Source organism: Glycine soja, chromosome 13, assembly GCF_004193775.1.
Source record: "Glycine soja cultivar W05 chromosome 13, ASM419377v2, whole genome shotgun sequence".
In the NCBI taxonomy this organism is placed as follows: domain Eukaryota; kingdom Viridiplantae; phylum Streptophyta; class Magnoliopsida; order Fabales; family Fabaceae; genus Glycine; species Glycine soja.
Window position 1 is genome coordinate 7,652,275 of NC_041014.1, and position 16,509 is coordinate 7,668,783.

At 31.8% G+C, this 16,509-nt stretch overlaps 1 protein-coding gene across 1 annotated transcript; it reads left to right on the plus strand.

The window, feature by feature from the left end:
- Positions 1-1,587: 1,587 nt before the first annotated feature.
- Positions 1,588-5,746, plus strand: LOC114381882 (serine carboxypeptidase II-3-like). The gene is made up of 8 exons (XM_028341106.1): positions 1,588-1,974; positions 2,559-2,666; positions 2,769-3,040; positions 3,141-3,395; positions 3,821-3,927; positions 4,267-4,356; positions 4,662-4,767; positions 5,306-5,746. The coding sequence occupies exons 1-8, from the start codon at positions 1,599-1,601 to the stop codon at positions 5,462-5,464; spliced, it is 1,473 nt and encodes a 490-aa protein (XP_028196907.1). The 5' UTR covers positions 1,588-1,598; the 3' UTR covers positions 5,465-5,746.
- The last annotated feature ends 10,763 nt before the right edge of the window (positions 5,747-16,509 follow it).

Sequence of the window (16,509 nt, forward strand, 5' to 3'; positions counted from 1 at the left end):
AATTTAACGTTTTAAAAACAAAGAGATCAAATTCAACCTACTAAATAAATTAGAGAAGAAGGGTTATAACACAGTCATCTATTTCCAACCCACTATGATAAATTTATTAAATTTTAAAATAATTACCTTAAAATATTTTAAAAATTTGTGAATAAATCACAATGTAAAATTGTTTTTCACTTTGTGTAGGCATTAATTAAACTCAATAAATTAAGGGTCCACTTGATTTATTTGGTCCATTACTTATTTATACAAAATGTACAACACAAAATACCACATTGGGATTTCTTGTGCTTTGCATTTTCAATTTGGATAAATGATCACTTTGGTCCCTACATGTATAAATTGGAGATAATTTAATTTTTGGAAGAATGGAAATTTTAATTTAATTACTGAATGTAAAAAATGTAACAAATTGATTTGTGAACTTTGTAGTTTAATGTCTAATTTGGTCGTTAAACATTATACCTTAATGACAAAATGATCCCATAAAAACTTAAGAGTACACAAGATGTAATTTTCTCAGTTTAGGCACAAAGACTAAATCATTTTTTTCATTCTTTTAGAGATTAAATTGTCACCTAAATTTAGGACTGAAATAATCATATATCCTTCCCAATTTCATTGCAATAGTCCGCCACAATGACAAAGTTTGTTACTTCAACAGAAACCATCTTTGAAATTGAAACAGTGGTTGCCTGATTTTGATGTACGTGGGAAAGTTCACTACATTATTTTGTACTGCATGTATTTGTTTTTGATATAGGAATTTCATAAGAAATTTTCAATGACAACTTCTCGTACTTGACTTAGTGAATTACCTCAATTTATTTTTATTTTGTTTAATTTCATCCCCGGTTCAATTTGATCCTTGGTTTTTAAACCAACTTAATTTGGTTCCTCAATTTTTAAAAAAGTGATACAATTTAGTTATTTCTGTCCAATCATAAATTCTACCGGTGTTAGGTCAATTTGAACAAAAAATATAAATTATATATTTTAAAAATTAAGAGATTAAAATAAACCATTTATTAATAATGAGACAAAATTAAACAAAATAAATATACAGTGATATATATCAAATAAATCATTTAGCCTGCATATACTTAGCATATATAAAATATACCCGCGGCTCCAATGTGCTTTGTTTTGGACAATTGCCGTGTCATGCTGTTCTTAGATGTGCACATCAAAGGAGGAGGAAGTCATGAAACAACACAAAGGCATAAATAAATCACTAGGATTATGAAGTAGGTTAAAGATAAAGTACAACGACATCAATCATAAGGAAAAGTTAGAGGAACAACAAATATCACAAATTTTCAAAGTTAATAACAAAATGCTAAATTAATAAACAACTATCATATGATTCTGGACAAAAGAAAAAAAGGGGTAGGCCGACTCATTTTGAATGAGAAACTAAATAAACTTGCCGGCTGATCCATGCATGGACCAAAGTAGTGTAGTGTTAACTCTGTATTCTTTCTTTCACATGCTTCCAAACATAAGAAAACAGTTCTGCATTTTCTGCCACTCCTATAAATATATAGAAACTTAGGATACAAAAACCAAGTAACCAAGTTGTGATTGTGAACAAGATGAAGAAACTTTCTCTGCATGCTTGTTTTCTCAATTTGAGCCTCTTGGTTCTTCTTCCCTATAGCAAAGCCAGCCAGGCTGACAAACTTGAAGAGTTGATTCTATCTAGGAGTTCACAGAAGCCTCCAGTGACCCTTTCTTGGGCAGAGGAAGATGCATTGAAAACTCATTCTTCTGCTTATGTTGCATCCCAAGAGGGGCAAAAGCAAGCTGACAAGATTGCGGCATTGCCTGGCCAACCCTATGGGGTGAATTTTGACCAATATTCCGGCTATGTCACTGTTGATCCAAAGGCTGGAAGAGCACTTTTCTATTATTTTGTGGAATCTCCATATAACCCTTCAACTAAACCTTTAGTTTTGTGGCTAAATGGAGGTAAAAGTATAACTCAAAATGCTTCATGCTGATAACTTCTATTCGTGTGTGTTTTCTCTGTCTTTTTTTTTTTTTTTTACATATATCTGATAATTTTCAACAAAAAATAAGAGGGGGATAAATTGTTTACTTTTAGGATAACTTCAACAGGGTTGAGAAAAGAAAAGTAGAGAATAGTTAATGAAAATGATTTTTTTTATTATATTAAAAATATAAAATAATATAATTCTTACTTTATAGTTTATACTAATAGAAGAATTTAATATTCCCTAAAAGAAAAGAGCATTTAATAGTGTTTTTTTTTACCGGTGCCATCATTGTGCTAGTTAGTAAGGTGCTAATTTTTATTTAATTGATGATATTTCTTCACCTTTCACAGTAACAAAATAAAAATATCAGTTGATATTTGTCCCCTGTGAATATAACTAACATTGTGAAACTTAATTAAATGATTTTATCAGCATCATCATAATCTGAACTTTGAAGAGTGTCATCTCTATGTAGACTAGAACATTATCAGTCATATCACGTAGGATTGCCACTCGATTCAAAGATTCTGACAACATAGTGTTTGAAATTCACAGGACCTGGTTGTTCCTCATTGGGGTATGGTGCCTTTGAGGAATTGGGACCTTTCAGAATAAACTCCGATGGCAAAACACTATATCGCAACAAATATGCTTGGAATGAAGGTGAGACATTAATCAAAATAACTATTTTTCTAGATTCCAACCTTTTTGATGCACTTGTGAAACATGAAAAAATTAACATACAATTGTGCATTCATTATGCAGTGGCAAATGTGCTGTTCTTGGAATCCCCTGCTGGGGTGGGCTTTTCCTACTCAAACACTACTTCTGACTATGATCATTCAGGAGATAAGCCTACTGCAAAAGATGCATATGTTTTCCTGATCAATTGGTTAGAGAGGTTTCCAGAGTACAAAACCCGCAATTTTTACATAACTGGAGAAAGCTATGCCGGACATTATGTGCCTCAGCTTGCATACACTATTTTGGTGAACAATAAATTCAGTCAACAAAATATTAACCTCAAAGGCATTGCTGTATGTTCAAAGACTACTGCTGCAAATAATGCTTATGTGATATCATTCCACTTACCATCTCATCTTTCTAACTTATTGATTTTTGTACTGAAAATTTCAGATAGGGAACGCTTGGATTGATGATGTTACAGGTACAAAGGGGATAGTTGATTACTTATGGACTCATGCTTTGAACTCGGATCAAACACATGAGTTGATTGAGAAGTACTGCGATTACAGTTCTGAAAACATTTCGCAAATATGTTCCAATGCAACAAGAAGGGCATTAACTGAAAAAGGAAACATAGACTTTTATAACATCTATGCTCCACTGTGTCATGACTCTTCTCTCAAAAATGAATCATCATCTGGTTCTGTAAGTAAAACTCCTATATCCTGATGTGCATTATTGTTGCATAAAGGGAAAAATAATTCAAAATTTAACAAAGATATGAAGTTCACATGCCCTGTTCTGCCATTTTACCCTCTTTCCCTTCTTCATCTCTTTCTATTTTCATTTTTGTGTTATAACTCTGCTTACATCTTATTTTTTGGATCAAACTGGTGTAACATATTAGAAGCAATCTCAAATTCTCATTAGATACTTACTATGTAAAAAACTAACAAAGTAAGTAGGAAACAGAAACAGTGCAATTCCATGGAAATTAGCAAGATCTCCTTACCAAAAAAGTTAATTAATTTCAACTAGTATGATAAAAGTGTTTTAAGGATCCAAGATTTTCCAACTTTAGTTATGCATTTTCCAAGTAATTTTTCATGCCCTCCGACACTTAATTTCAGGTATATGATTTTGACCCGTGTTCTGATTACTACGGGGAAGCCTATCTAAATAGGCCAGAGGTCCAACTAGCTCTTCATGCAAAACCCACAAACTGGTCCCATTGCAGGTAATCTACAATAACTTGGATAATCATAAAACATTTCAAAGTACAAACCAATTTGGTTTAAAAGAATGTTTCTTATTTTTCTTTTTCTGTAAATACAAAAATATCACCATATTTTAAGTGTTTCCTATTTTTAAATAATTATATAAATAAAGAAACAAAATCTTATTTCCACCGTTTCCTATATAACTATTTAAAAATTGCAAATAAAGTAAAAACAAAATGGTACATTTTTGTAATTATTTATCAAAACAAGAAATGAAAATAAAATTCATCTTAGATCAAATGCTACTGTATGCTAATTGCTAACCAAGCATATAACATATTCTGAAAAATTTACAGTGATTTAATAGACTGGAACGACAGCCCAACTACCATCCTACCTGTCATCAAGTATCTCACCGACAGTAACATTGTATTGTGGATATACAGGTAAATCCAATTTAACTAAAGTATTATTAAACAATGCCACAAGAACCATGAAAATGATATAGTTTTACACATCATACAAAAAAATATACCTTTGAATAGCTATCATTTTTTTTTCCTGAATGAGCCTGTAGGAAGTCTTACCTATTCTGAGTTCCTTGGATATCATTGCCATCACAGACCTCCACTATCTACCCATACCCATTTTTTTGAATTCAATTAATTCTTTCATTCTTGTAGAATACTGAGGTTTCAACTTTGTTTTATGAATTCAAAGTACTAAATTTAGATGATGTGTTCTCCTACAGTGGTGATACGGATGCAAGGGTGCCAGTTACATCTTCCAGATATGCAATCAACACCCTCAAGCTACCTATCCAGGTTCCTTGGCGTCCATGGTATTCTGGAAATGAGGTACTGAAATTAATCTTAAAAAATTTATGTAGTAGATAATTTCACTCCTTTTAACATTGCCTTTCATTCACAAAGAATAGCTAAAATGATTTTTAACCTTTTCCAGTTACAATAAAACAGTTGTGTACTGATACAAGCCATAAATCCAAGCATGCCACTATCCAGTTAGAACCTGAAGTGGTTGAAAAAATAGTATTCATTCATACTGAAGAACGGTTTGGTTTTTCAGCGTTACCAAACAAGCAAAAAAAAAAAAAAACTATCATGATAAATGTGTTTGTGCTAACTATTACATATAATTTAAACATCAAAAGCAAGATCTCAGAAAATGAGCCACATCAACTGCATTTGTCCATAATTTTCCACAATATCAAGGATTGCAACGAAACTGTGACCATGACCACAATTTAAAACCTTAATCAAAAGTCCAACTGTGGCATCAAATTTATGGTCTGATACTGACTTGTGTTCTCTTGAAAATCAGTTAATAATTTTTTTAATGATTTTTAAACATGACCAACTTCTAATAATCACACAGGTTGGAGGATATGTGGTGAAATACAAAGGAGTGACATTTGTTACAGTAAGAGGAGCAGGACATCTGGTTCCTAGCTGGCAACCAGCACGGGCTTTGACCTTGATCTTCTCATTCCTCTACGGAAGCCTGCCTCCTGCTTCACCATGGAAGGGTTACTAAGCATGATCCATGAGCTCAACTTTTACAATTCACACACTTAAGATGCCCTTTGTGCAAACTCTGTTAGATTATAATGAAATTTTCAGTTTAGAATAAATGTTTTGTTATGCATCAGTTGATAGACATGCCATGTAACTTTGTTGTGTACATGGCATAAATGCTCTCGCTTGTTATGTTAGTGTTCCATGTTTGCTTTTTGATGTATCAGTTTATCAAACGGCTCCCTCTTTGGCTATATGATTGGAAACTAGAAATTACAAAGATTTTCACTTTCAGTTTATACATGATGGTGTTACTATGACTAACCGAAATGTTAGAATATGCAAAATTTTTGCAGCATTAACACTAACAGAACTTGGGAAGTATTTGAACTACAATAAATTTAAGTATAAAGCAAAGATTTCTTGTGAAAGATTGACAACGCCTATGAAGGTTTCTTTTGAAATCACTTCACCAAAATCAAATACATTCAGTAGCATCAAAATCAGGCAACCACTGTTTCAAAGCTACTTTCTGTTGAACTAACGTTGTAGCTGACTGTTGCAATGAAATTGAAAGTGCAAGTATATGAAATCTCAATGTGTTACTGGCTACATTCTATAAAAATAAAATTGTTGTGGTATTTTGTGTTGTATATGCTTTATGTTATAATAACATCTATTTTTATTTCGCATTGTTTATGATTAAAATTTGTTGAACTACTCAAACTAATGTTATATAGACTTGAGATTAGATAGGTGGGTTATATCTATTTATCTATTTATAATATATAAAAGTTGAGTTCCTCACTCTTACACGGTTATGTCATTGAAATTGATGATTTGAAGGAATGAAAACATTCTCCTTTTGTATCTATCACTTCTCTTTTTCTTCTTTCTTCTTCAATGTTACTCACAACATAACAAAATCCTATACCAGTAAATTTCAATTTTGTCTCACTCACCTCCAATTTTTTCTCATGTTCATGAGCATTAGAAATAGCAATAAAAGAAAGGTACACCGTACACCACTTGCAATCATAAGCCTTACCCAACAAAAGCTCAATATACTCCTACATGGTCATGAAAGCACCATATGCACCACGCAATTGCAAGCAAAGACGCAAATTAAGCATTGATCTCAACATAGCAGCACTAGAGCAAATGTTCTAGCTTTCTGCATTCCCTTCTATATACTTCTTTATATTTAATACTATATATATATATATATATATATATATATATATTTAAATTATATATTTTAACAAATATATAAGCCTCTCAAAATTAATTAACAATTAATATTTGATTGATAATTAAATAAAATGTGAAATTTTAAATTATTTATTGCCAGTTGTAAAAAAATTACTACATTTTAAACTTTCATTAGAACACATTTTTTTATTGATTTCTCATATTACAAATACTTAATTTAGATTTGATTTTATGATTATTGATGTATGGTACACTTTTGAATTTTAAATTTAAATTTATGTCATTGTTATGTCTCATTATGAGACAATTTGATTTTTATTTATATTAATTATTTGATTCAAATTTTGATTTCATTATTGATGTATAACACAATTTTAAATTTTAAATTTCAATATAATTGGGAATGTTTTCTAATTACATACAAGTTTCATTTACTATATTTTCTTTCTTTACATAAGAATCTAGTAAAATAAAATAGAATATGAATTTATCAAAGACCTCAAATGATTGGTTTCTAAAAGTATGTATTACTCGATTGTGGAATGTTTATAACAAGAAATATGAGTAACATCCAATGTTATTGGAAATGGTGTTTGTTGGATGGAAAGGTAACCATTTTCTTTTACATTTTACATATTATTCAATTTTTTCATATTAGTAATTTCTAAATTCTAATATATTTTCTACTCTATAAATATAAATAAAAAAATATTTCATATCATCAAAGTTCATGAACTAAAATTAGTTTTCAAACTAATCTATAAAAAATGTTGGTTAAACAAAGTTGAAATTTATTTATTTTTCACATTAGTATGTAAAAAATATATTTAACATCAACTTTAACTATTATAAATATAATTTTATTTACTATCTCCAATATTACATATCACAAAATGATTTTGTTTACATTAAATTACTTTAAACAAATTTTATGTTGATTAAATTTATTTAATATTTTTAATTTAATCCGATTTGTACTTTTCAATATATTACAACAGAAAACTCCACTACATGAAGCAATATGAGAGAATATGATTTCAAAATTCAATGACATTTTACAAAAGGGAAACTTATACACTATCCACAATTTAAAGATTGTCTCAGCAAATGATGCATAAAAACCTGTCGAATGAACATTCAAATGATTACTTTTGCTTAGTACTATGGTCAAGAAAATCAATAAGATATCCATTAGCATTCCTCTACACTATTTTGAGTTTGTTTCAATGGAAACTCTACCTCATAGGGTGGATGATAGAGCTGTCTTGACAAGTACAACATTAATTTTTTGTAAATTCATAACTAATTTATTTCACTAGCTTTAACATATCTCATTTTATTATAGACATTATTGGTACACTTCATGCACTTAGAAATAAAGAAGAGGTACTTGTCACTAGCACACCAACAAAAATAAGGAGATTGGAATTGCTACTAAAAGAGTAAATAAATTATCCTTACTTTATCATTAATTATAAATTGTTTAAATAATAATTTTGTACAATTCATTAATATATATTTCTTTACACAATAGAATGTAATATAGAACATTATATTTTCACATCACCATTTTTTATCATTTATTTTCAAAAGTAAAGTTGTTAAAGTTACTCTCTGGACAAAGCTAGTTGCAATCACCCCTATCGTGGTTAAGAAATGGATTTCACACATTTAAAATCCTTAGCAAAATTTATATTATACACTTTATATATCTTACTACTCCATCTCTTTTCCTTTCTTTATATATATAGATAATTTAGCCAAACAAATATGAATAACTAGATAAATGGATGATTAAATTGTACTTAATGTTTACATTAAACGATTGTCATATGTCATTTCTCTATGGAAATTGAAATTATTTGTCTAAATTTAAATATATGTGTGTGTGTGTGTGTGTGTGTGTGTGTGTGTGTGTGTGTGGATTCATTCTTGTCTCTTGGATCGACTCACTCTACGGTGGCTCACTCAAGCTTGAGGATAGAGACTTCCCAAGCTATTTATCTTCTCTCTCAGAGAGGCTTACTCAAGCTTGAGGATAAAGACTTCCCAAGCTATTTATCTTCTCTCTCAAAGAGGCTCTCTACTTGGATGGTTAGGAATGAAGGCTCCTACCCTTATTTATACTACTCCATCTCCACAATGAATGGTGGAGATTACTTGTATCCTAGGATGAAGATTAATTCTCTAGAATGCTCCACACATTCTAGGAGTCTCTACACTCTTTTATTCCCTTTCATACTCTTCCATAAGGTTCCAGCCCACACATCTCCAGAATATTCCAGAGGTTTCCACATCCTTCCATAAGCTTCTAGAGAGTTCTACACTACTCTAGAGTTCTCCAGGATGTTCTAGAAAATTCTACACTTTTCTAGAAAGCTCTAGAATTTTCTAGAACCTCTCCAATTAAGGAGGGATCCCAACAATATGTGTGTGTGTGTGTGTGTGTGTATACATATAACCTTTAAATACTATTTAAATAAAAATTGATCCATAATTTCCTATCTCTCTATTTTAATATTAGCATGTTATTTAATTTGATATTTATTTATTTATTTGAGATGTTTCTTTGCTATCTTAAGTATTGTTTTCAATTGAACTTATTTAACAAATACATAATTTTAATTCAATTACGTCTATATGATACTTTTTTATATTTTATTTACCATAATAATTTTAATCTATTAACAATTATATTTTAATAATTATTTTTCAGTTGAGTATTCAATCAACTCAGCTTCAAGTACAAAGATTTATATCAACCTAAACAATCCTGATTTTGCAAAGTTCAAGATAGGATAAAATGAACTTCGTTCTTTTATTTTATTTTTATATACATTTTGTAACATTCAACAAACAAAATCATTAGTTTATTCTAATTCTTCGATTGATGTAGTTAAAACATTATAAATTTTATTCTAAATAACTATTTTGTAGAAAAAAATGGAACAACATCAAATAAAAGAATTATCTTCTCTAAGTTCTGCTCACATTGATCTTACAAGAGAATGTCAAAAAATATAAGATCTTTGCAAGATACAATGTCCATGAAATGGGTATCAGAATCACAATTATGCTAACCTACTTGGCCTTCATATTCATAATATTCAATAATACTTTGTTTTTTCTTAGTTTTAACCTATATAAAATAATATGATAATGTGTTCACAATTCATGCAATGAGATCGACGATACGAATTATGTTGCATGTGAGAGATGTCAAAAGAAAGTTACAAAAGAGGGAAATCGATACACTTGTAGAGAATGCAATCAGCCATCCAAGTACCCATCAACAAGGTTTAATATTTGTATATAATGAGTTATTTTTTATAACATAATTAAATAAATATTAAAAATTTTAAAATGTTTTTTAGGTTCAAGATACAATTGAAAGTCTCTGATGATACCGGTGTAGCAACATTCACAATGTTCAATCGAGATGTGCAACAAATTCTAAACACAACAACATCTAAACTCCTTCCCATCCAAAATGCAAATAAGGTTGTATATCCTTTGCAAGCGCATTTTTATTTTTGAAATCAAGCTCATAGCTCACAACTTGAAAGAAGAATTTCAAACCTATACCGTCACATGAACTTTTATCCCAAAACATATCATTTAGCATGATCCGTTCCTCAAAAAAATTAAACAGGTAACCATATTTATAATTTATTTACATTTTTACTTCATGTACAAAATATTAATAATTTCATCCAATAATTACTATTTTTATTAAAAAAAGAGCTCACTTCACCATAACAAATATCATCATGAGTCAAATGAAAAACTAATTATAAGTCAAAACCCAAAACTACAAGCATCCAACAATTCAAAAGGTGCATCTTTATTATCTAATGAAGAAGTTTATCAAATCTCACAAAGTCCATTACGAAAAAAGGCGAATAAACAAACTATCACAAGTCAAAGTTCAAAGCTACAACTATCCAAGAAGTCAAAAGATGTATCTTCATTATCAAAAGAAGAAGAAAGTCCATTAAAGAAAAATGTGAAAAAACAATTTGTCATAAATAAAAGCTCAAAGCTACAAGCATCCAATAAGTCAAACGATGCATCTTCATCATCAAATGAAATCAAATGAAGTTTATTCAATCTCAGAAAGTCCATTAAGGAGAAAGGTGAATAAACAAACTGTTTTGACATCCTCTGATGAATAGCCAATCTCACTTCAAAGTTTAAAAATGAACACCCCAAAGAAAACAAAATTCAACAATAGCTCACCAGCAAAAGGAAATAAATACAAAAATTCTATTTAAACGAACAATTTTCGATGTTCTATTCGCATCATTTTTATGTGTTTTACTATTATGATTGACTATTTTTCTTTCTTATAAAATTTAAAGATAACACTTACTTTTATCTTCACATTAATCAACTTTAGTTGAGTGATTAGCCTCTATTTTTGAAATATTCCCTTATATATATATATATATATTGATAAATAAAAAATATCTTAATTTACACATAATTTTTTTGTCTCCTTTATCCAAAAATGACACAAAATATGATTTATAATTATATTTTTAATTTTGATATATCAAACAAATAATTTATTTAAATATTTTTTTAATTATTTTTAAATCTGCGCAAAGTGCGAGTTGTGTCTAGTTTCCAATTAAATATGAGGAAGATGAGTTCATAAAAGAATGATTGTAATGCTCATCTTCAAGTCATGGTTCATCACCACTTTATGGTTATATGTAATTGGAGTTATGGGAGCACTATAGCTTGCTTAACAAAGCCAAATATATATATATATATATATATATATATATATATATATATATATATATATATACAACAAATCTAACAATGACTTCTTGTTGAAAAACAAACTTGATTTTGGGCCTTATCCAAAAGTCCAAGTTCTAGAAGACATGTTAAGCCAAAATTTTAGAAGAATGTTCTAGAGAAATCTATTATAGAAGATAATTCTAGAGTAGCTTATATAATATTCTATAATGTGTGAGTAACTTTGTATTTATGATGAAAGCTCTAGAAGGTCATTTGTAACCATTAGATTAAGTGTGTGTTGGCAAAATCCTAACCATTGATTTGGAATCACTACTACAAAATAGGTTTTAACATCTCTTTGTTAACATCAGTTTTGATGAAAACCAAGGTTACAAAATGCGTGGTAGCATTTGTGTAAATAAAATGTTATCGTTAACATCGGTTTTAGGACAATGTAAACATCGGTTTTTAAAAAACCAATGTTGTGAATACTTATTTAACATCAATTTTTTAAAAAATGATGTTAAGATTGTCATTTCAACATCGGTTTTTTAAAAATCAATGTTGCCAGTCAACATATATCACATATGCAATGTGTCTGGATCTAGCTAGAAAGCAATAAAAAAAAGGAAGGGTTTCAATTTGTTTGTCTACCACCATCCTCTGAACCCTCGTGTCGTCCAAGCTAAGTGTCACTTCGTCCAAGATGCGCAACTCCTCATCCAAGCTAGAAGATCCAAAAGGGCTTCCACCGCAACCTCTCTCACCATATAGGCACTAGCCGAGGCCGAGAAGGCCATAACGCTTGACCCCAAGGGTGCCACCTTACATCTCCTCAAGTCCATGGCGCTCGACCTCCAAGGATTCCTCCTGTTTATCTGACTTTTTCTACTAATGAACAATCTTGTTTGTCCTTTTTTGCATTACCACTCTAACTAAATTGAGTATTCCCCCATCTCCCTTTCAAAATTAGGAACATTTTTATGGTTATTTTTAGTAATAATAACTATATGTTTGTGTTGTTCATGTAATAGTAGCACAGTTGAAGGGTCGTGAGGATGTTAGAGAAAGTGAGGGAGTTTAGTGTGGATAAAGTTATACAAGAGATTGAATTATTGACACGAGATGCAGAAAGGGTTCACAGAGAACCATTGAAGAGGATTTTGGAGGATAATCAGCAAAGTACTTGCAGAGTTTGGGTCTCAATGGAAGCATTGACCGTGAGAATTTCAAGGCATGTGTTCAACGGTCACCCATAAAGAATTGGAACCTTGTATCTACAAAATTATTGATGGTGATGTTTCTCCTATTCTCATTGGAAAACCCATCATAACCATGTCATTAAGGTGAAATTTATTTTATTTTATTTTTCTCTTTCTTGTTTTTGTTCATTTTCCATCTTAGTAGTTGATTAAGATAAGTATTAACTTCTAGCTTTCCAAAATCTTCTGTTTACGAACCATAGTTCCCCCCTGCCTTTGCAGGCACATTTAGTCATTGCATAGCTTACATAATTCAATCAGTTCACAACTTGTAGCTGTAGAGAATATCTCTGAGTGCCTTTCAAAACAAATGGCAGCCTTGAGTTTAAGGTCTTAAATTGAGGAAAGAAAGAATGTGAAGGAGCTATTTGAAACAATAGGAATTCCATATGAGGCATCTTTCGGCTCACTAGACATGAAACGTTTTATGAAGACTCTTCCCAGTAAGAACATCTTATTTTCTTATTTGACTGATAATAAAGATCAATCTAGGAGAAATCAAGCCAGTGCAATGAAGAGTTATTAACCAAAAAAGGCTAGGAGGAGGAGAGACTCACTTAACCAGATATTATTGTGTTAGTTGCACTTAGAAGGACCTGAACGATTCATCATTTGAGGAGGACATTGAGGAAGAAGCCAACATGTGTTTGATGGCTAATGCATCCACCATTAAAGTAGAACTAGCACTAAACACAAGTTAAGATGATGGGGACCGTCTGTTTGGCTTCCGAAAAGTGCATCGGATCACACAAGTAGTATAAAACGATAAGAACCGAGTATCGATCACTCGAGGAACTTGTGTTATTTGATAAGCTATTTCAGCAAATAGGCGTCTATTGTGTTAAAGTAAGTGTGAATATGAACAAGTGTATAAACTATCTGTGCAAAAAGAAAGAAAATCACGTGAGAGAAATGATGTGTAAAAACAAGTGGAAAACACGTTGGTCTTCCTAATAGGTGCCTAATGCTAAAAATATATTCTCTATCTAACAATGCTCATGTGTTCTTATGGTGTCTCCTGAAATACTAACCCTGATTCCTCATGATAGTTTAGCCTAATCCTGATCAAGCATCATCCGCAGATTCCTCTTAAAAGACTTAACTCAACCAAGACCGCATTAAGACGCACATACTCAACTAACTTATCGCACCCCAATTCCTCATTAAAGCACGACAACTCAGCCCTGCACTATCAAGGACTTTAGAGTCAGACCAGTTTCCACTGTTGAATGACCCTAACAAAGCATGCATCTACGTGATCAATGTAAAGGCATACTGGAATGAAAAGTAGATAGCACAAAGAACACACAAAACATCATTAAATAGATAGAAATGTATTTACATCAGGTACCTATAGGGAAGATCCAACAGAGGATTTAGCTTTCCATACCAGGAAGCCTTCTTAACAACAAAGAGAAGAACAAGATGAAAGATTGCAAATATACAAGTGGTGAGGATGTCTCCTTCACCTCTAGGATCTCTATCTGTGACACCCTCTACCCCGACATATATATAAATAAATAAAATATATAAAAATATCGGTAACCAAATTCACACGGGTAAAAGGTTCATATTCACTTCACTATTATCAATTAAAACTTATTAAAAATATATTCAGCTCGAAACAAGGCCGTCAAAATTTACAAAAGTATTTTGTTAAATCAGTGAGATAAAATAAAATAGACTAACATCATGCAGTTAATATAAAACTTATGCCCCATTGTCACATCCTATCAAGGCATTGCATCCCGACGTCCTTCCGAACAAAGTTCCTTAAAGCACTTCACCTAGCCATCTGCTCCCCCAAACACAAGGTTCAAGATCATCACAAGATCCAAACACAAACAACACACAAGGAGTCAGTTATCACATTCCTAACTAATAGAGAAAAATAAAACAACATATAGGTATAAATATTGTATAACAAAATACAATTTACTTGAGCATAACTCACGTTACATCACCACACGTCTCATTCGTTTTCACAATATTCGCATACTCAATAGTCAAAACACAATATCATTAAATCAATCAATATAGAACAATACACAAGCGCTATGTAGCAGATACACTAAGACTTAATTCTATATGCAATGTGGTACCATGTCAGTGAAAAACCTCGTCGGGCGCCTAGAAGTACATGACAAGACAAACCACACACTAGCAAGTCAAGTCACTCTCACTAGGTAATATCATAGGGAGACTAGTCAGGGTCACAGTGTTTTGCGAGAATGCTCCAACCATATGGGATCAATATAGGCTTAAAGGAGCACTCAAACCGGGTGCCCCCCAAGGCCTACACTCCGAAGAGTCCGTTAGGGCCTCTCCCTCCTGATTCAGGTCCAACCCAGAAAACATTTTAGCACACAAACTCTATCTATGAACTGTACAAAACACACGACTCCTCAATTGTTCTCAAATATTTTTAACTCGTCGCCCTTTAAGGGTCATAGCATTAACTCATCACCCTTAAAGGGTCTTAGCATTAACTCGTCGCCCTTAAAGGGACTTAGCATTAACTCGTCACCCTTAAAGGGTCTTAGCATTAACTCGTCGCCCTTAAAGGGTCTTATAGTCGTATGATTGTACAATCCACAGTTTATAACTCAATGCACACAACATCTCAATCACGTGCATACTCAGTTTATCACCTACACTCGATCTCAATTACAATGGTATAATCTCAAAATAACATGTTGTCACACCTCATGAATCATATTCACTTTACCTATGAACTATGCAATACACACAACTACTCAATTATTTTCAAAATTATTTTAACTCATCATGCTTGTGATTAAACTCATCGGGTTCCACAATGGATCCCATCACAATACTCATCGCGCAAAACTCGTCGCCCTTAAAGGGTCTTACAGTTGTGTGATTACATAATTCATAGCTCACAACACAATACACATCTCAATATACATGAATTCCATCATTCATCACATGTTCAATTCACCACATACTCAAAATTTGAATCATCATTTCATATCCTCAATATAACAATTTATACAAAAGATTACCACAACTTGGGGACTAAAACCCTCAAATAATATTACACAATTATATCAAAATCATATGTCAAAATATACAAATACCAAGAGCACAATTTGTCAAGCAATGCTCATTAGAACAACAATATTTTATTTATAATAATAAAGGAAAAATTGCAATTTAATAAACATCCCAAAATAAAACCCCAATTTAATCCTCTAAGGATCCCTACACATGATGTTCTCACTAACCCCCAATTGTGAATAACTCATCCCTTGCCTCTAAGCGGACTCACGTGTCTTCTGACAGCGATAGAGACATCTCTAACAAGTTCCTGAGATTCCTCTGATTGCTCTGATAGGGTTCCCAAACGGTAGAGAATGAGAAGGGATTGAAGCCTCCATTTGTACTATCTTCATGCGATTCCTTTTTCTCCCTCCACGAATAATATCTCGCAAATCCCAACGGTGAAAGTGTTCATAATTGAATTTCGAACAACATATCCAAATTTGACTACAACCCAACGGTTAACGAATCCAGGATCGTATTTTTACCGAGACAGTTTTGGGTTTCTACGGGAAAAAAAGGCTACAATGAAAAGGATTTTCCTCTAAGCTCAGACATGATTTTGAAATTCCCAACGGTGAGAATGCTCGTGATTGGGTTGCGAACCTGGTGCTTAAATTTCACAATGATCCCACGGAGAATGAGTCCAAGATCATCATTTTTCTAAGACATGTTTGGTGGTCTGCGGGAAAAGAGAGGTTGAGAAGGAAAAACGAAATTGAGAGGTGAAGGAGGCGGCTGAGGAGTCAGTCTGAAAACTGACCAAGCATTTTTC